The sequence below is a fragment of the Mesoplodon bidens genome, assembly GCF_964165515.1.
Source record: "Mesoplodon bidens genome assembly, chromosome: 3".
Lineage (NCBI taxonomy): Eukaryota > Metazoa > Chordata > Mammalia > Artiodactyla > Ziphiidae > Mesoplodon > Mesoplodon bidens.
In genome coordinates this window covers 86,877,332-86,898,359 of record NC_138178.1, presented here as the reverse complement: position 1 = coordinate 86,898,359, position 21,028 = coordinate 86,877,332, and the positions used below count along the sequence as shown (strand labels likewise).

Genomic DNA, 21,028 nt, shown 5'->3' with positions numbered 1-21,028 from the left:
AATAAAATTATGTTATCTAAACAAATTTGTCATAGGAACAGTGTATGTAGGATAAAAGAAATTTTAACAGGAAAAAAAAAAAAGAAGAAGATGAAAGGACACACCATGGCTCTTTCTCAGTTCTCGTCTTCCTTGAATCCTCCATGGGCTTGACACTCTTTCATTCAACCTCTCTCTCCTCGGAACTCTGTCCTCCTTCTCCCTAGGTGACCCTGTCCTCTCTCCACCCTGGTCCTCATGCTGCTAGTTCTGTCATCAAGGCCTGTTCTTCCTCCTCCTCCACAGAATACTTCAATGTGGCATCCCCCAAACCCTCTTCTCCCCCTGCTCTACACTCTCCCTTTGGTAGCCTTATCCATTCCCTGGGCCTTGATGCCAACAGCAACAAAAATAATTTCTCCTCAGTCCTAACCGTTCTATTTTCTTCTGGAGATTTCCACCTGGATGCTTTGAGGTCACCTTGAAAGCAGCACATGTGAAATGGAATTCACCCCTGACGCCCAAACCTTTCCGGCCTCCGCCCTCCCTCACCAAGTGGCTCTCACATCTTTCCTTGTTTCTATCACCACTGCCTTTGTTCCCGACCCGCTTCTCACCTGGGCTTCCTTTCTTCAGCCTCCCTCCTTTTGGGTCCTCTCTAAGCACTGCAGCCCATAGAATCTCTCTAAAACATACCTCCGAGTTTGTCATTCCCCTATTCAAAAAACTTTCAATAGTTTCCTGTTGGAAAACCCAACTTTTCAGATACTATACAAATTTGTTAGAGCACCAGCCCATGCTCTGATCTCCGGCATATACCTAACACACTGTCCAACCGAATCCAATTACTCTCTATGCTCCAAACACATCCTCCACTTTCCTGCCTCCATGCCTTCACCCCTGTCATGTTCTTTGCCTATAATGCTCTTCCTCTATCTCTGCCTATGGAAACTCCACCCATTTCTCAAGACTCAGTTAAGATGCCTCGTCCTTCAAGAAACCTTCTATAATCACCTCAAAAGAGTCCCCTTTCCTCCCTGCACTCCCACACATTTTACTCGTGTCACTTTGGTGTCATCTATTATGCCCTGCCTTATATTACAGGAACTTGTGTGGACACCTTTGCTCTTCTTTCATACTGTAACCTCCTCATGCAAGGTTACATCGTATTCACAAAAGGTAGTGAAAAGAGCCCTGACCTGGGAGTCGGGAGACCTGAATTCTAGTCCTTGCTCGACCGCTCATGAGCCCTGTGAACTTGGATCACAACTCACTGTGAAACTGAACTTTGTAGTCAATGAATCAGTCTGAGTCCTGCGTCCAGGGCTAAAAGAGCCATGCTGTAGCACAGGGAGATCAGCTCGGTGCTTTGTGACCACCTAGACGGGTGGGATAAGGAGGGTGGGAGGGAGACGCAAGAGGGAGGAGATATGGGGATATAGGTATATGTAGAGCTGATTCACTTTGTTATACAGCAGAAACGAACACACCATTGTAAAGCAATTATACGCCAATAAAGATGTTAAAAAAAAAAAAGAGCCATACTGAGAAGAGAGGACAGGGAGGGACAATGTCTTTCAAGGACCTGGAGTTGGCACTAGGTAAAAAAAAATTGAATTATACATTTCACCATTTCCCAGTGAATGATTCATATAAATTATTCTCTGATGACACTGAGGGGAAAAATCTAATTTCTGGGGTTACACTTAACAGCATACAGACTTTTTGCTCAAGTTGCTTGCTTTCTGGCACTTCCTTCCCTCTAACTAGAGGAATTTTCCAATCCAAGACAGGCTCGGTTCTTAAGATCTACTTGTAAGTTAGCTGTTAAAACCCTGAAGGCATTTCCCTATAGAAATGAAGGTACAAGTAATGGTAGGATACCCTGGTTAGGATACCAACTTAGCCTATAAATGCCACTTAGCCCAGAGCACACCTGAGTGTCGAATCTGCTGCCAATGTGAACATACCTGATGTACAGCTGAGTCATAACAACGTAGGGCACCCCCCCCCCATTCCCACCATCTGAGATCCTGATATGGAAGCCAAAGGAGTATTGCCTGGGTGGATGTAAGAGAGTGAACTGTAATTTTAGAGACTCTATGGATTTAAGAGAGGGTAAAGGAGAAAGCCTGAGAAAATTAGCACTACGTTAGGTTAGATTTTTACAAGTCAAATGCTGAATTGGGTGTTGATTCTTTTAGTCACAATTACCTCTTAATGCACAGCCCAGGTTTACATGCTTCGTCCCACTCAGGGTTTCTCAGCCTCAGTGCTATTGACATGTCGGGCCTGAGAATTCTGTGTTGGGGGGGATCTCCCATGCACTGTTGGGTGTTTAGCCCCCAGCCCTGGCCTCTAGTCTCTAAAGACCAGTAGCGCCTCCTCCCCCTCCCCCATTATGACAGCTAAAAATGTCTCCAGGTGTTGTCAAATGTCCCCTGAGTGGCAAAATCATCCCTGGATGAGAACTACTGTACTAACTGGACCCAGCAGAGGTTCCCAAATTTTCTGTGCATCAGAAAATTTGTGCATATGAGGCTTGTTTAATATGCAGGTTTCAGGGCCCCAGCCTCAGAGATTCTGATCCAACAAGTTCAGAATGGGGACGGGGGGCAGAGAATCTGCACTTTTAGCAAGTATTTTTGACTGATATAGTTGGCTCTTGGCAAACTTTGGGAAATATTACAATGAAGATGTGATGAAGTAATAAATATTTTCCAAAAGCAAATGCTTTTTCCTCTGCTGCACTGAGGGAAGAGGAATGCTGACTAGTAAAGGAATACTAGGCAACTTTAGAGAAGAGGGCAGGCCTGCCCTGGTGAGCACCGTAGGAAAGGCTTAGGGAAGAAAGTTCCATGGGGGTGGCACTGGTGGCCGGGAGAAAAGATGCCAAAGGGACATGGTAAAACGCCAAAATCAAAGTTAGTCTATTTCAAATTTCTTTTGCCCAGAGGCACACCTAGACCTTTGAAAGTTCATTCTCCTCCCTCCACCTGGGACTTACCACGTGACAAGCTCTGCACTAAGCTTTGTATGTATTTACCTTCATCTAATCCTCTCCCTAGCCAGATGAGAAAACTTTATCAACCTTTAACATTATTTCTCTGGGAAAATTCATTGTAACAAAGAACTGATATATAAACCAACTTTGCCTGACACATCTTTACAAAATAGGGACAGCCTGTACTAGTCCTGGAGCTCCACCACTCTTGAAAACTCTGCAACTTTGTTAGGATGGGGAGAGGCTCTCTGAGTGGAGAAGGCCAGATCCCGGTCTCCTGGGTCTCACCCATTCCCAGTACTCTGTCCCATGCCCTGCATAAAAGAAAGAAGCCCTGCTATTTTGCCCACGAAGAAGCCATTCTCAGCTTCTCTCCCAGGTGTTCTAAATTGGAAAATGAAAGAAAACATTACAGGTGGGTATGCAAACTCAGCCACCTTCGGGGGGCAGACAGGTGATATAAGCGAGTGAAACTGGGTGGGACCGTGGCTCAGCCCCCAGCTCTGGTCATCTGTTGACATGTGGTCAGCCTGGTGCTGCCAGCTCTTCTAAGAAGCCAGAAATCCAGAGTTTTATCTGGAATGTCTTCGTTTTTAAAAGCTGGCACTAATCCAAAGAAAATTTTTTTTTCTAATTTGGCCAAACAAAATACATCGCTAAACTGTTGCTTTATGACCTCTGTGTTCCAGATTCTTTTCTGGGTAGGCACTGCCTGTACTCTGCATTCTTTTCCCCCTCTCCCTCCCTCTCTGAATCTCATGAACCTCCCACAGGCAACAAGATTTCCAATTCCTCCCAAGAACTGCCTTCGGCCTCATTTTCCTTCAGAACCCTTGGCTGCCAGTGTCTAACCCTGACAAATGCGAGCAGCTCCTTCAACTTCATCCCATCCTTCCTTAGCCTTGAACGTCCTCCCTCTCCTTCCTGCCTTTGTGCCATGTCCTCCAACAATCACACCCCTTTGATTGCTGGTTGCTTCTGGGTTTCCCATGAACGTGCTTTAGCCATCTGTCATCCCTGTTCTTCGGGGGCATAAGTGGGAAGGTGATGGGTGGTTGATATTGGTGGGCCTCTAAGCATTACAGACCCCCAACCTGCATCCTGGCCAGGCTCCAGGGAAGTACAAGGCCTCTGGAGGGGAACGGCTGGAGGGGCAGCTAGAGAGGCTGGATTCTCAGAAGGGGCTCCCAGAATGAGTAAACATCCTAGTGGACAAATGGAGGTCTAGATGCAGGGGTGCTCCTGCCTTTAGGGGACCATCGATAAACAATGAACTGAAGCTCAGAGACCTTTCCCCAATTTAGGGATGCTAAATAAGCCCCTTGATTCATTACGTGATCCTGAGATTGGGGGACAAATAGTGATCGAAACTGACAGTATTGTCAAACAAACAAGAGAGGGCTTGGTGCTGGATTTCATGTGATTTTAAATATATATATTTTTTAATGACATCCCTTGTACGCCCGAGCTAATGGTTGCAAATTTATACTTCTTTATCATCATTGCTATGCTATCAATACATTTTCATATGATGCTCCCAACAAATGTTTTCAAAAATCCAGCTCCTTGAGGCCTCTTGACTTTTCCAAATACCCCTTCACAAAACTCTCCTGTTTCAGATGCAATCTTTTCATATAGCAGCTATTTGCATGCAGCATTGAGGCCTGCATCTTGTGGTCACCATGATCTTAATACTTCATTGCAAATCTGACCAGACCTCCCTAAGATCCAAAGCTTGTATCTCTTAGGAGAGGGTAAGAGACCCCAGCTACCTCATACTCCTGCTTTGGGGAAGAAACTGTGAAATGGCCTTGCCCTGTGAGCTGTGTGTATCACTTAGATCACTCCCTCGTGATGGGACTGTCACATTGGGAAACAGGGGTGGTTCAATCCAACCCGTGTGATGACATGGTACTGGCTTTAAAGTAATATGAAAATGGAAGTGAGAGGAAAAGCCGCATCAGGGAAATGACCCCAAAGGGTTTCGGAAGATGAATGAAATGGGGCCAGTCCATGCATGTTGTACAAGTCCTGGTCCAACGTGGACACGTTGCCACCCACAGGGACCTCCATAAACAAAGGGTAAAACTAGCAAAGCCACTGCACTTCAGCCTCCTTGCACCCTTCCTCGCTCTCTTTTTCCTTCTCACTGGTTTTTAAAAACAGTCTTCCTATTAGAAAAAAGATTTTATTCTGGTGTTTAAAAAAATACATACGCTCAACATTTCAATCAAGTAGGCATGTTTGACATAGCGCATTTACTCTGGGGAGTGAGGGAAGGTGAAGCAAGATAGGGGCAGAAAATAGAGTGTTGGGCATACACACTGCAATATATAAAAGAGATAACCAACAAGGACTTACTGTATAGCACAGAGAACTATACTCAATATTTTGTAATAACCTATCAGGGAAAAGAATTTGAAAAAGAATATATATATCAGTTATACATGTATATATATATACACACACACACACACACACACATATATATATGTATGTATAACTGAATCACTGTGCTGTACACCTGAAACTAACACGACATTATAAATCAACTATACTTCAATAGAAAAAAAAAAGAGTGTTGTAGACAGAACTGGGAGCTCTTGTCTGGGCTTCACCACTAAGTTGCTGTGTGGCTTGGGGCAAGTCATTTCACATCTCTGAGCCTCGTTCCTCAACTGCAAAATGAAGGTTTTGGACCTGGTGATCTCTGAAACTCTGTATTCCAATTAATGCTCTAGTGGTCAGGGGTGGTCAAGGACTGGTCAGATCAAGGGATGTGTGAGAGTTTAAAGAGAATAGGAAAAACAGGTCAAACCTACCAGGATTTTCCTAAGTTCTAGAAGAATCTACCTCTTCATCTACTTCAAGAAAGAAACAGGAAGGAAATATAATACCCTCCATGCCAAATGGTCAGTTTTAGCTGGAATTATTTCCTCCCACCCGTATTACGTCTCTTTTAACCACCAATAACTTTGAAAAAGGGGAAATTAGCAGAGGCAGAAAGCACCTCCATTAGCTGTGGGCACCTGATCCACAGCACCAAGGTCTGCCTTTATTTTGCATGACCATGGGACAGTCTCTTCAAAGTTTCCCAGGGTTAGGAATCTTTCTCTTTCAGGGTTAGAGTTACCAGACTGTCTATGTGTGTGGCAGGGCCTTTTTCTCTTATCACTTTTGTCCAGAGACAACAGAGAAAGGTTAACTCCTGCTGCTCCTACAGACCTCACAGTGGACACCAAGCCCCAGCATGACCCGGCCAGCAAGACCACATGAGCTAGGCCACGGTTCCAGAGTGCCGGCCATCATCATGCACCCTGGCCTGCCCCCTGGACCTGTCCACCCTCCACTCCTCCCTGGAATCCCACACTTGGATGCTGTTCCATATGACGCCTATCTCACCATCTTTGTAAAATTTTGACCACCTGCACCCATGCCAGTGCAATGTTTCTGCTTTACTGGTGAAGCCAGCTCAGTGTTAGTAAGAGGGTGCTAAGGACATACCACCTCTTCTCTATTAAGACAAAGATGTGAAAAGTTATTTCCTTCAGAAAAGAGATCCTGATAGAAGGAGATTTCAGACCAGTGGGAAAGGAGACCTGGGGTCTCAGGATCTTAGGCAGCATTCTATTCAAACTCTTGTTTTAAATATGAGAAAATGAGGAGGTGAAATGACTCATTCCAGGTCACACAGCTGGCTAGTGTCAGAGCCATTACTTTAACCCAGATCTCATAATTCCTAGACCAGTGCTCTCCTGCAGAAAAGACACTTGGGGCAGACAGAACATTGTAGTACCGTCGACCACATCTACTGTAGACAATAGACAATAGACAATATTAGTCTACAGCTTCAGGATGGTGAGACTATACCGTGAGATTTACAAAGAAAGTAAAAAAGATCATATTTGCACACAAAGCTGATGAGCCCAATACCCAAGAAAGTCTCTGTGGACAAACACATTGCAGTAAATGTTCTTGGGGACTGCTAAGGGTTGAATTGCATTGCTCGAAAAGATAAGGTGAAGTCTTAACCCCCAGAACCTATGAATGTGGCCTTATTTGAAAGTTGAGCCTTTGCAGATATAATCAAGTTAAGAGGAAGTCATAATGGAGTAGTGTGAGCCCTAATCTAATGACTGGTGTCCTTGGACACACAGGAGAGAAAGCCATGTGAAGATGAAGGTGGAGACTGGAGCCATACATCTCTAAGCCAAGGAATGCCAAGGATTGCTAGCAGCCCCCAGAAGCTAGAAGAGGCAATGAAGGATCCTCTCTGAGAGACTTCAGAGAGATCATGTCCTGCCGATAGCTTGATTTCAGACTTCTAGCCTCCAGAACTGAGAGAGAATAAATGCCTCTGGTTATAAGTCACTCAGTTTATGATACTTGTTCCAACAGCCCTAGGACACTAATACAGCCTGGGAAGACGGTTGGGCTGGGTGAGGCTGAAGTGAGGAGACTGAAATCATGCAAAAGAATGCAAGCAGACAAATTCTATGGGTTGGTCCTATAATAAAGTTCTCCTGCCTAGCGTGGTCCTTCATCTGTGCTACTCCATTTATGAACCTGCAGGACTGCCTGACTTGCTCAGAGGTAAGGGGAGTTGGTGGGAAGAAGACAAGCACTGGAGTGAGACAAACCTGGATTTGAATTCTCAGTCTGCTACTTACGTAAGGCGTAAAGTGTTGGGTAGACGACAAACTCTTGGGGTCTTTGTGCCCTCACCTGGAGAAAACTGCCTTCCTCAGAGGGTTATTGTGAGAACTACTGTGCTTACCTGTGGCAGTTCTATCCAGGTTAGTTTCTTTGCCTCTACTTTATTTAGTCTTTGAATTAATTTCTAGGCAATCTATGGACTGGGTGTGGGAAAGGAAACTAACATTTAAATACCTCCTATGTGGAGAAAGGAGCTTTAGTGCCTTTAAATGCCGGTGATGGTACATTATGTATGAAAGTGGTAAAGAGAGTAAATCCTACGACTTCTCATCACAAGGAAAAAGTATTTCTTTCTTTTTCTTTTATTTTGTATCTATGTGAGGTGATGGATGTTCACTAAACTTATGTGGTGATCATTTCATGATATATGTAAGTCAGATCATGATACTGTACACCTTAAACTTATACAGTGTTGTATGTCAATTATATCTCAATAAAACTGGAAGAAGAAAAATGCTGGTGATGGGGGCACCTTAAAGGCCATACAGACCAGTCCTCTCATTTTAGACATGCGAGCACTGGTCATGTTGTATATTTTCCAGGCTCACCATGCACAGACCACGTTGGGCACCTGGAGACCTCCACATGAATGTTTGTTGCTAGATGAAGTGACTTGGGAAGACCTCATAAAGAAATGAATCTTAATCTTATGGTGTGAACAAATGTTACCATCTGGCCACATTTAACAGACTTCACCCACCTCGCTACTTTGCCCAGACCCAGTCTGGCTGTCCATTTCTAACTTGATATCTCTCAAAGAATGGTTTGCTAGCCCACCTTCCTTGAGTGACCTTCAGAGGGTTCAAGTTCTGAGCTTAAAAGAAAGTTACTCAAAAATAGGTGCTCAGGATTCATCAAGTATTCTCAGCTGTAACATTGATTCTACATAATAAGACCAAAAGAAGAGTCCTTTTTAAAAGGATATTTAATCCAAAGTCAACTCTAACTTAGAGTAGATGGCAAATTAAGTCCCTAATGTGAAGATAAAAGATGCAAGACAAACTTAAAAGTAACTCTAACTATGCCATTTTTACTCAGAAAGAATATAGTATCCTCCATCTCTACCCAATAACTGCCTTTCTTACTTCCCCTGCTTTATTGCTCCCTAGCACTTATTACATGTGACATATTATATTTGCTTGTTTATTCAATCATGGCTCAACTTCCCTCACCGGAATGTAAGTTCCCTGAGGGCTCAGACCTGGTCTCTTAATTCACTGATGTATGCCCAAGGCCTGGAACAGTTCCTGTCACATAATTGGTTCACAGCATATTTTCTCAGTAGATGAGAGAATGAATAAAATAAATTTGAGCAAAGAGAGGAGCAGTCACATGATGTGGATAAGAGAGTAGAATATGTGGCTGTCTTTTGCCTAAAAGAGTTGCCCCTATGTCCACTAGCCATCAAGAATATCTCTATCACCTCATACCAGTCAGAATGGCCATCATCAAAAAATCTACAAACAATAAATGCTGGAGAGGGTGTGGAGAAAAGGGAACCCCCAAACAATGTTGGTGGGAATGTAAATTGGTATAGCCACTATGCAGAACAGTATGGAGGTTCCTAAAAAATTTAAAAATAGAACTACTATACGATCTAGAATCATCACTTCTGGGTATTTATCCAAAGAATTCAAAACACTAACTCAAAAAGATATATGCACCGTGATGTTCATCACAGCATTGTTTATACTAGCCAAGGTATGGAAGCAACCTCAGTGCCCATCAATGGATGAGTGGATAAAGAAGATGTGGCGCATATATATATATACATATACACACACAGACACACACACACACACCGGGATATTAGCCATAAAAAAGAATGAAATCTTGCCATTTGCAACAATGTGGATGGACCTTAAGAGTATTATGCTAAGTGAAATAAGTCAGACAGAGAAGGCAAATACCATATGATTTCATTCATATGTGGAATATAAAAAACAAACAAACAAAAATAAACAAAGCAAAACATGTAGATACAGAGAACAGAGTACAGGTTATCAGAGGGGGAGGGGCAGGCGGCAAAATGGGTAAAGGGGTCAACTGTATGGTGATGGATGGAAACTAAACTTTTGGTTGGTGAGCACCCTGTAGTGTGTACAGAAGTAGAAATATAATGTTGTACACATGAAACATATAATGTTATAAACAAGTGTTACCTTTATAAAATAATTTTTTTTAAAAAGAATGTCTCTCTCGCTTCTCTGCTCTGATTCCATCATCACCAAGAAACCTTTGACTTAAATCTTTCTGTGGGCATTTTCCTACAGATGGGATCACAATTTTGGTTTAATTGGCACAATATTTTTCACTGTAAATTAATAGGTTGGCATTTTGTCTTTTAAAATTGGTTCACATCACACCTAAAAGAATTCTGAGAAGGATCTCAACCAGGATGAAAACCTGTGGTGAAAAGAGCACAGACTGGCACACGGGGCAATTGGGGTCTAGTGCTAACTCTGCTTTTTTTTTTTTTTTTTTTTTTTTTTTTTTTGCGGTACGCGGGCCTCTCACCACCGTGGCCTCTCCCGTTGCGGAGCACAGGCTCCGGACGCTCAGGCCCAGCGGCCACGGCCCACGGGCCTAGCCGCTCCGCGGCATGTGGGATCTTCGCGGACCGGGGCACGAACCCGTGTCCCCTGCATCGGCAGGCGGACTCTCAACCGCTGCGCCACCAGGGAAGCCCTAACTCTCCTTTTGACTCACGTATATGGCCTTAAAAAATTTCACTTCTCGGGCTTCCCTGGTGGTGCAGTGGTAGAGAGTCCTCCTGCTGATGCAGGGGACACGGGTTCGTGCCCCGGTCCGCGAAGATCCCACATGCCGCGGAGCGGCTGGGCCCGTGAGCCATGGCCGCTGAGCCTTCGCGTCCGGAGCCTGTGCTCCACAACGGGAGAGGCCACAAGAGTGAGAGGCCGGTGTACCGCAAAAAAAAAAAAAATTTTTTTTTTTTTTCTCTGGACTTCAGTTTCCCCACAGAGGCAATGAACTTGATAACTTCTGAGTTCCTTCCACCTTTCAAAGTAGGGTTTTATAAAAATTAATAAAGTAGGCTTTTCCATGTATTTTGACTTCCTAAAAGAGGTGTTAACTGGTGTCACGTCACTGTCTATTGGCAACATAGTATGATTCACGTGGATCATGGGGTCAGCACTTTTCCTGGGGTCAGTCATCATTGCCAGAAAAAGACAGTTGGAATCCTCGTTAAAAATCTAAAATGCCAGTGGCGACACTCCCTAAGGAAAATGGAGATCACACAGCAACTCTTTCACATTTAAAATTGTACAGGTGTGTGGGTGTGGGGAGGTGGAAGGAAGTACAAGAGGGAAGGAGAGGGAAAGCAGACGGCAGAGGATGTCTAGGTGATGGGAAGGCAGGTGCCAAGTATGGGTTTGGAGAGTCACAATTTTCCATTAGAGCCTGGCAGATGCTTAAGCTTGACCAGTGAGAATTGCCCACGAACTTTTAGTAGATACATGTAACTATTTCCATGTTGAGCTGTGTCACTGTGAGGGAGGGTAAGAGCTGAGTGTCCCATAAATTTATCTTCCTTGGAGGTTTTTGTTATCAATTCAGCTAGGCTGCCCTAGCCTGCTCTCACTGTAACCCTTCCAGTGTTCATTATTTGGCCTTCTTTGAGATCTTAACCGTCTGTGTGTGATACAGTTATTGGGTTATCTCTTAAATGTCTACTTTCAGATAAGACTTCTCACCTGAATGCTAGTTTTATACAATTGCTACCTACAAATTAGTACCACTTAGATATCATCCCTTTAAACATAACACGTCGAAAGCAAACTTAGCATGACCCCCTTCCCAACTCATTCTGTTTCTATCACTGACATCACCAATCCCATGCTGAGGCTTACATTCGAAGTTATTTTTCATTCCTCATAACTCCTTTATCAATAATCATCCACAACCTCTATAAATAGCAATAACACACTCAGCAATCTACCCATTGCTTAATAAATGTTCACCATTCTGTTATGTGTATTATGATCTGAAATGATCTGCTCAGTCACCCAAGACTGTTGAGGCTTCTCACAGAGGCTCTTACATTCATCTCCTTTCTCTCACCTGCACATTAATCCATGTTCCCATCCCCTGGTGCCTAAACTCCCAGAGTATCTTTCTTATCGGCCTCCAAATCTATAATTTTTCCCTGCTTCAGTCCATCTAAAATAAATTCACAGACTGACCTTTTTGAAACCACTTTCATCAAGTTATAGTTGGCCTACAAACCTATGATACTTTCTGTTTATGAATCAGAGTGTTTACAAACTCCCCATACGGCATTAAGAGCTTTGGTCAGCTGCTCCCTCCTCCCCAAGCTACCCGAGATCTGTATTTGTCTTTATTTGACTCAAATTTGTTTGAGCATCAACTATGTGCCAGCCATACTCTCTATCACCCACTACCCTCCAGCATCCCCTCTCTTCTCCAGTTAAGCCCAGTGTGATGCTCCCCTGCAGCCACCACAGTAATACCTGCCATTTGGACTTTGCTCATATTCTTGCCCTGCCAGGTGTCTCCCCCTTTCTGCCAATAAAAATCTGATAGCTCTTCCAAGATGCACCTTCTCCTGAAGGTTTCCCATATGAATGAATCCCAGACCACAACAACCTTTCCCTTTTCCTGAATTCCCTCAGCATTCTCATACCAGATATCTATTGCTAAATATTGTCCTCTTATTATTTCACATGCATTTGTTGGTCTCCCCGATTGAAATGTGAGCTCTAGAAGGGCAGAGGCCAAATCTTCTATTCTTCTTTTACCCAGATCTGGAATGGAAAAGGGCAGATGCAAGGCCAGTAAAGACCTTGATTTTGCACATAGCTCATGGGCAAGGACCAGTGGGCACAGCGTAGGCAATAAAGACAAAAAAATGTGCACCAAAGACCTAAGACTAGCTCCTAGCACAAGGCTAGAAGCTCAGCCATGTTCTGAGAAGTGTTTGTTAAATGTTGAATTAGATTTTCAGAAATAATACAAGTCCCTTACACACCATGTATTCCTCTAGCACAAAAATCTCTACTGAAACACAGTGGCCAGTAAAATTTATGGGGTCTCAATCACTAATTAGACTTGAAATTCTTGAGTCTTCTTGGCCAGAATGATCAGTCCGGGGGGACATCTCAGCTGTCTCTATGAGAAGTTGCCCCTACACCTGGCAACTACCTATGAGTTAGCACTAGTTCATGCCCCTGGGCCAAAAGTTGTGTGACTCCAATACAGGCCAGATATCTGTAAGGAAACCTGTAAGCTCAGCCTCCCTCTTCCCCTCCCTCCAGCTACACAATGTCTTATCCAAACCTAGAACCCGGCCAGGTGATGTACAGCCCCTTTCAGAAAGCAGAGAAGGTGCCCCTTGTAGAAGGGGTGCAGAGAGGAAAATGGACTTACCCTCACATAGTAGTTCATGCCCATCCCCAACAGGTGTTGCAGAAAGTGCTTGTCCTGCCTGCCCCCGGGGGTTGGCTCCCCAGGGCCGGGAAGGGGGCAGGCATCAGGAGTTAAAGAGGTCGCCCTGTGCCCCAGGGCATCCCGCTGAGGCGGAGGTGCTGGCATGGCCCTATTCAGACTGGTTTCAGGGGAAGCCGGGCTGCTGGGAGCCGGGTCTTGGCTTTCCTGGAGCTTGAGTCGAGGTACCTCTTTGGTACCCAAGCAAAAGTTTTTCAGACTCAGCAAGGTGGCTGGGTTGGCCAGCTTTACGCTGGCCATGCGAGGGATCAAGGTGCACAGTGGGGTGGGGCTCTCCTGGGACGCCAAGGTGGCATCTTCAGCCGGCAGGTGAGGTGCCAGGGCGGGGTAGGGAGGCTGCGGCGAGCCCTTGTTCCCCGCTGAGCCTCCGGGGCTGCTTTCTTCCAAGGACGTGACGGACTCGTTCCGAAAGCGGCTATACTTGGCCCTGTGCAGCATCCCGGGGTGCCTGAAGAGTCCTACATACAGCACGAGTCCTGCCAGGCTGTCCGGACCGCGTTCTCGCATAGCCTTGGCAGTGCTGAAACAGGATACTGTTGCATAAATCGCCTCGTCGTCTGCTAGATAAACAGTGCGGAAAGCAAATGCCTCAACGCCCCGTGCAACTTGGCGGCTGCCACCTCTCCAACTCCGTTCTCGCCCTCGCCCGCTTCGGCTCCGGGTCCTCGAGGGTAACAGCCCAGGGGAAAACGCCTTCCCAGCTGATTTCAGTCCCTCCCTGGCCCAGCGGCGGCACCCGGTGTTCTCGCCTCGGATTCCTTGCTGGGAAAGCCTGGACCCAGCCTCGCGGCGGCGGCGGCGGCAACCGCTCACGGCCAACTGTTAGACACGGCACGGGGCCGCGCGCCCGGCCAGCCGGTCCCGCCGCATCGCTGGCGGTGCGGGAGCCTTGCAGAAATATTTAACGCCCCCTACCCCCCAGCCTCCCCTTCTGCACACAGGAACTTTCAAACCTGCTCCCTCCGGTTCCCACAGGGCGGGGCAATGTCTGGCTCATTAACCCTTTACTTGTTCCAATGATTGCTCAGTTTTTAAAAAAAGGAGAAAAGAAAATGTATATGTGGGCCAAAGGCCCTTGTGCCCGGGTTCGTTTCTTCTGATGGCTGCCCTCTCTTGGAAGATCTTGTCATGCATCCCTTCTGGGCCACAAGCCAGGAGTGCTAGTGACAGGCGCTGCTCCGCATTATTTCAGGGACTTGTGATCCCTCCGTGATCCTCAGATCCCCTCCCAGCCTGCCCACCCTGGCTCCGAGCTTCCCTCCCTCCCCGACTCCCCTCAGAGCTTCTTTCAGGAGCCTATCTGCAACAGAAGGCTGAGATGTGCAGGATGATACGCAGAGTGTTGAAATTTTTATGAATGAACTTTGCTGAATGAATTTCTCTCTGTGTGTGCAAGCTAATAAATCAGTGAATGAAGCTGAGAATAGCTGTAATTGACTGATGGTCTCAGGGGTGCTTGGTTTTTATCCAATCAGGCGGCAGCTTGATGACTCATGCACCATAAATATACTAAACTAGTAGCCAGGAGAAATAAAGCTGGAGGGAGAGAAAGGAGAGATTTTATTTTGTGATATCTGAGGAAAGGGTTAAAGGGAAAGGCAATCTTTAGTGTAAATCATCTGCAAGCTGGGCAGCAGGTTAAAAGGTCCATTTTCTTTTGTGTTGAGATGGCCGGGAAAGCCAAGCAGAAGAGCTAAAAATTAGACCCATTGTTCCACGGATATTAGGACATATGGTACACAACTCCTGGGGGAAGACGTGATGCATTTTTCTTAGAAACATAGTTCTTTTTTTTATTGATTGCTGGTTCCATCTCCCGTCTGGTGCAACTTCCTGTACCTATCAAATGCATTCTGAAGACATGATGACAACTGCAAGAGGCTTAGCACACAGGAAGCCAGGAAGGGAGCTGAGAAAGGGAAATGCAGGTTCTTTTAGGAATGAAGAAGAGGAAACTGCTGAAGCACTGAGAGGATGTGAAATCACATATCAGAAGAGACAAGAAAATCTCGGCTTAAGGTTACATTTCTTGGTGGGCCAAGGCCCTTGCCTCTGAAACTGAACATTAAGCCAAAAATTAAAACAAACCGGCAGCCACAGGAATCAGGGATGCCACCTTCACTGCCTTATTGCCCACAAGGCTGCATTAGGCTCATGTGTATTTATGACTTTGGTGGCCTGAGTTCCCTTGAGATCCAAACACAGGTTCTGAATTAAATGGTTACTTGTAAGCAGCTGAAAAGGCATCCTTGCTGGCTTCCTCCTCCCCCACAGAAATTCTGCACCTTTTCGCATCCCGCCTGCCAAAACTGTTAGGATGGTTTTTCCCTGGGAAGGCCTTTTTTGCATCTTTATAAATCTTCCCATCAATGCTCACCGACCTCCCCTCTCTGCCCTCACACCTCCTCCTGGCAAAACTGAAGAGAGTGGCTAAGCCAGTTGGACTCCACATCCCTGGGGCTGAGGAGACAGGCTCTGGGCAGGACTGTGAAGTAACCTTCCTCATTTTCTTTCCTCCCCACCTCTCTCCTTCTCTCACAAGAGTCCCTTCCTGGGTGTCACAGACCCCATGCTATGCTATCTTGAGAAAGTTACTTTACCTCTCTGTGCCTGAATGCCCTCACCTGTTAGGAGCAGCCACGTAATGGAGATGTTTTAAGGGCTCATGAGATAATCCTGATCCCTGTAAGGCACTTGGCAACATGCCCCACACAGTGCCTGCCTCACCAAGCACATGACTGGCAGCCCCCGAAGCTGGCACTCTTACCCCCTACAGAGTAGAGTCTACACTATCCAAGGAAACTAAAAAGAAAAATTAGCACAAAGTAGGAGAAGCTGAGAAAGCCAACACTGTTCAAAGAAACAATTTCCTAACACTCGTGTGGGCCTGGAGAAGGAAAGATAAACAGGAGTCCGCCTGGCTTATGTGAGTCCTGGCTGAGGTCTTTATGCCTGGAGGAGGGGGTGCCCAGGGGGCCTGCTCACCCAGGCATGCACTGTGCGGGCCACACTCCAGGGGCTAAGACCAGCCCCTGTCCCTCAGGAGGAATGAATCCTAGAAGGGCTGGGGAGGAGAGGGAGGGGAACCAAGTGGGACCAGGTAAGATAAGAAAGCAGCCATGGCCACCATGGGCTGCTTCTCTGTACCTAGGGGACCCTGGAGATCTTGGCTCTGGTAGGCATCTCTGCCGGGGCCTTTCATGAAGGTGAGAGAAACCAGATCTGCAACTGGGGAGTGGGGGACAGCCTCAGAGGCCCAGCCAGGCCGGCTGGGCAGCTCTCAGCCCAAAGACAGAAGCTGAAAAACTACCCCAACAGCCCCAGAGCAGGCTCGTTAACTGAGTAAGATCTCCATTCCAGGTGGGTGGGTGGGCAAGGCCGATGGCTTCCTTTCTCCCAGGATGTCAGAACATCCCCTTCAGTTAGTAATGATGAAAATAATATTAACAAGAGCTACTAATGATGGAACAAAAGACAGTTTACCTGCACTCACATTCAATCATTATAACAGATGTCGGAGGCCGGCACAATTTTCATCACCGCCTTACCGAAGTGGAATATAGGCTCAGAGCAAGGTCAGTGACTTGGGCAAGGTCCCCCGGCTGTTGAACAATGAGGCCAGGATCTCTCCAGCAGCTCCGCCTGGCTGCAGAGCCTGTGCTGGTAGCCATTGTACTCCGCTGCCTCCCGGGACACCAGAGAGCTCAAGTCTAGATCCCAGGCCTGTCATCTCCACACTACAGAAGACACAGTCAAGGTTCCGAGTTTATAGTAAGCCGCTCTGCGTTACTGGCTTGTGCAAGCCCCATGGTGGGTCTCGTGTAGAACTGAGCGCTGACTCGCTTCAGGCACGTACCCTTCCCTGCTGGGAAGGGTAACAGCCAGTGTGTGCAAGAACCTAACTACTCACACTTGGTGCTCACTAAATGTCAGTTTTTGCTCCCCTCTCCTCTTTGGAGATCATATCTATAAAATTCGCCTGAAATACCTCACAGGACTGTTAGGAGTAAAAATATGAATAATAGATAAGAAAAACCATTATTGTCTTTAAACCATCAGAGTACATTAACCCCTCTCATCACTGCCCTTGGAAAGCAGGGTTCTGCTTAGACCACTGTGTATGCCTCCTCTGCTTTGAGACACACTGCCCCCCTCCAAGGGAGCCTGTTGTGAATCAAAGTGTCAGTTTAAGGGACAGCCTGCCCTGGCTGGGCTACTTGGGTGGAACAGGCAGTTTCAAGGAAGTGCTGGGTCAGGCTGGGCCATGATAGAATTAGCCAGGTCCTGCTAGGATTTCTTAGAGGAGTGGAGGAGAAGGGGACCTGGGCAAAGATGCCTGCCCAGCTTTGGAAGAGAACCCAGTGTGGGAGTTGGGGTGGAGGAAGGGTGTGCTAGAGGGTATAGGGGGGTGGAGATAGAACAAGACAAAAACAACTCTGGGAGATGGTGGACCAGTTGCTATTTTGGAACAAAGTGGAGCAGGTGGCACCAGAGGCTAGGACTCCTACTCCAGCCACCGATACCATGTCCATCACAAAGCAGACCCACTCCTGAAGAACAGTCACTAGGCAATACCTACTCCTTAAGAATTTTCACTGAGGATGAGTCCAACAGCCCACCAGTGAGGAGTGAAAACACAGCTGAAGCTCTATTTCAGGAAAAAAAATTTCCACAAGACAATATTCATAAAAATCTCTTGGCAGAGACCAAATATCCTTTTTTTTTAATTTATTTTTGGCTGCCTTGGGTCTTCATTACTGCGTACGGGCTTTCTCTAGTTGCAGCAAGTGGGGACTACTCTTTGTTGCAGTGCGCGGGCTTCTCATTGTAATGGCTTCTCATCGCGGTGGCTTCTCTTGTTGTGGAGCACAGGCTCTAGGAGTGCAGGCTTCAGTAGTTGCAGCATGAGGGCTCAGTAGTTGTGGTGCACGGGCTTAGTTGCTCTGTGGCATGTGGGATCTTCCTGGACCAGGGCTCAAACACGTGTCCCCTGCATTGGCAGGTGGATTCTTAACCAGTGCACCACCAGGGAAGCCCCAGACCAATACCCTTTTAAACATGGGGTAGTGAGGTAGTGAACAAGGGTTGAGTCTCTGAGAGTCACGACCGAGCTTCGAAAAACGGAGGCAGAGTTCTCCCCAGAGTCGTCATTAACTCTGAAAGCAACATCTTCTTTTTGCCTCCTGAACCAAATGTTTCCAGTTTTCCCACAGTCTTCAACTTTGGTAGGTAAATAGCTCTCTGATGGTTGCTATTGGTCCTCACTGGCTCTCATGGAACCAGGGCCAGCTAGAAACTGCACAGGAAAATGGATATTTTCCCATCTGTTGGAAATGAGATAATGTACCTGAAAGTGCTATGTAGAGTTAGACATCATGCAGACGAAAAATAGATGAGTTACTTAGGGTCAGGTTCAGTTGAAAATAAAACAAAAATTCTAAAGAAGAGTGGCTTGAACAAAAAATTTATTTCCCTGGAAGTGGGAAGTCCAAGGATAGTGTCAGCTCTTGGCCAACCTTAAAGTATATCTCTTTTCCTCATAGTCCAAAATGGCAGATAAAGCTCCAGCTATTTCATCTCCACTCCAGGCAGCAAAATGGATGAAAGGACAAAGAAGGACATGCCCACTCTCTTTAAAGAAATATCCTAGAAGCCCAACACAATGTTCCACTTACATCACATTAGCCAGAGTTTAGTCACATGGCTGCAAGTAGCTGTAAGAGATAATGAAGTCTTCTTTATCTGAGAATGAAGAAGTCTTTTGTCTGGGTGCATGGCTGCTGCACATAAAATCATAGTCTGTTACTGGGGAAGGAGAGGAGAATGGATATTGTGATAGAAAATAGTATCTCTGCCATAGTAATATTTTCAGAAGACCTTCTACCTAAATAGAATTTAAAGCTAGCAGAGAATAAAACCGTCTTTGGTCAACGTGGCCTATTTCCCCTTTTTTCTGTATGCACATGCACCATGTTGCACACACACACACACACACACATGCATAAGGCTTTAAAATGACCCATTTAAAAACAGGTGCTATCAGAACAGAGGCTTGTTTGTACATAGCCAAATGACTGGTGGAGTCTCTAGGCCTCTGAAAGGTGGCCAGGTGCTTCCAGGGCCAGCAGCAGACAGTGACAGGAAGTGCATCCAGATCCCTGCAGATGGCATTCTAAGTGGTTAACTGGGGTTAGGGATATCTTACAAAGAGTGTGTGGGTGTTGGACAGGTGGTCCCCAGCACAGTCATCACGAGGTGTCTGACCCAGGAGCAGGATTCTAATTCTAACTGTGGATTGGCAAGAGAAGAAGGCAAAGACAGGGTCCTGGACCAATTGAAACTCTGGCATTATGAGTTGGCTAATCCAAACTTCATTTCCAATCCTCTTTTCCTTTGCCCACCTCTACCAGGAAAAGCTAAATACCCACTTTCTCAGGCTTCCTTGCAACTGCAGGGTGTCAGGGCATGTGACACAGTTCTGGTCTATGAGATGTAATGAAAGTTTCATGGGGGCTTCTGAGAAAACACCTCCTTTCCTGAAAAAAGGGGCAGAGAAAACTGGAGCCTCCCCTCCCTTTTCAAAACCTCGTCTTCCTATCCTGAATGTGGATGTGCTATCTGGAGCTGTGGCAGTCATACTGCAATCATGAAAGAAAGACCAACCAAGTTATCAAGCCAATGGCCTTGAAATCCTTGAATCACTGCAACAAGACCAGCAATCATCCCTAGATACATTGTTATATGAGAAAAATAAACCTTTACTGGTTTAAGTAGCTCAAGCAACTCTTGGTTATCTGGTACCTGTTACTTATGGCCCAAAGCATTATTATCTGATACAAACACAGTGGCAAGAACAGGGGTACAAGATGAGCAGAGCCTCTGGGCAATTAGGAAATAACTATGGAGTCCGGTGAAAAAAGTCCAAACATAGTCAGACTAACCTGGGTTCAGATATGGATGCTGACAGTATGGTAGGCAGACTAAAGACTCCCAAAGACATCCACGTCCTAATATCAGAAACGTGGTAAAAGAAACTTTGCAAATGTAAAAGGTGGTCTAATCACCAGATTCCAATGTGTGCAGGGGGGGCGGTGTTTCCCCTACACCACTAGGTGTCCTACAATTCAACTCAGTTCTGGCACTTTCTATCCAGAGATAACATCAGACTCCACATGTTATGGGCTCAGTTCCACAAGACTGCCCTCCACTTCAGTTGCCAATCCCAAGCCCAGGTTGTTACTTGCGCTTCTGACCGACAGGCTATTGGAGGTCTCAACAACTCCCTCCTTGGGTTCGATGAATTTGCTAGAGCAGCTCACATAACTCAGAGAAGCATTTTACTTATTAGATTACTGGTTTATTATGAAAGGATATAGCTCAGGAACAGCCAGCTCAAAGAGATGCATAGGGCAAAGTGTGCGGAAAGGGCATGGAGCTTCCATGTTTTCTCTGAGTGTACAACGCTCTCTGAATCTCCAGGTGTTCACCAATCTGGAAGCTCTCAGAACACCATAGTTTGGGGTTCTTATGGAGGCTTCATTACACAGGCATGACCAATTAAATCACTGGCCACTGGCAATCTATTCAACCACCAGCCCTTCTCCCCTCCCCAGAGGCTGAGGGCTAGAACTAAAACTTCCAACCCTCTAATGACATGGTCGGCTCCCCTGGCAGCCAGCTCCCATTCTTATGTGCTTTCCAAAACTCACTTCATCAATATGACAAAAGACAACTGTGATGCTCTCATCACTTGGGAAATTTTATAGGTTTTAGACCAAATATATATTTCTTACTATAAATCACAATATCACAGAATGTGATTAAGATTACAGATCTTGAGAT

The 21,028-nt window shown here is 45.9% G+C and overlaps 1 protein-coding gene across 2 annotated transcripts in view; it reads right to left on the bottom strand.

Annotated features, from left to right (window-relative positions):
* The window catches only part of SHC4 (SHC adaptor protein 4), a 128,887-nt gene extending 114,995 nt beyond the window's left edge, over nt 1-13,892 (bottom strand). The window contains exon 1 of one of the 2 annotated variants that reach the window (XM_081230181.1): nt 13,109-13,892. In XM_081230181.1, coding sequence (XP_081086307.1) covers nt 13,109-13,693 — 585 coding nt within the window. In that variant the 5' untranslated portion in view covers nt 13,694-13,892. The remainder of the gene's footprint in view (nt 1-13,108) is intronic. The other variant, XM_081230180.1, reaches the window with a different exon arrangement.
* Nucleotides 13,893-21,028: the final 7,136 nt, after the last annotated feature.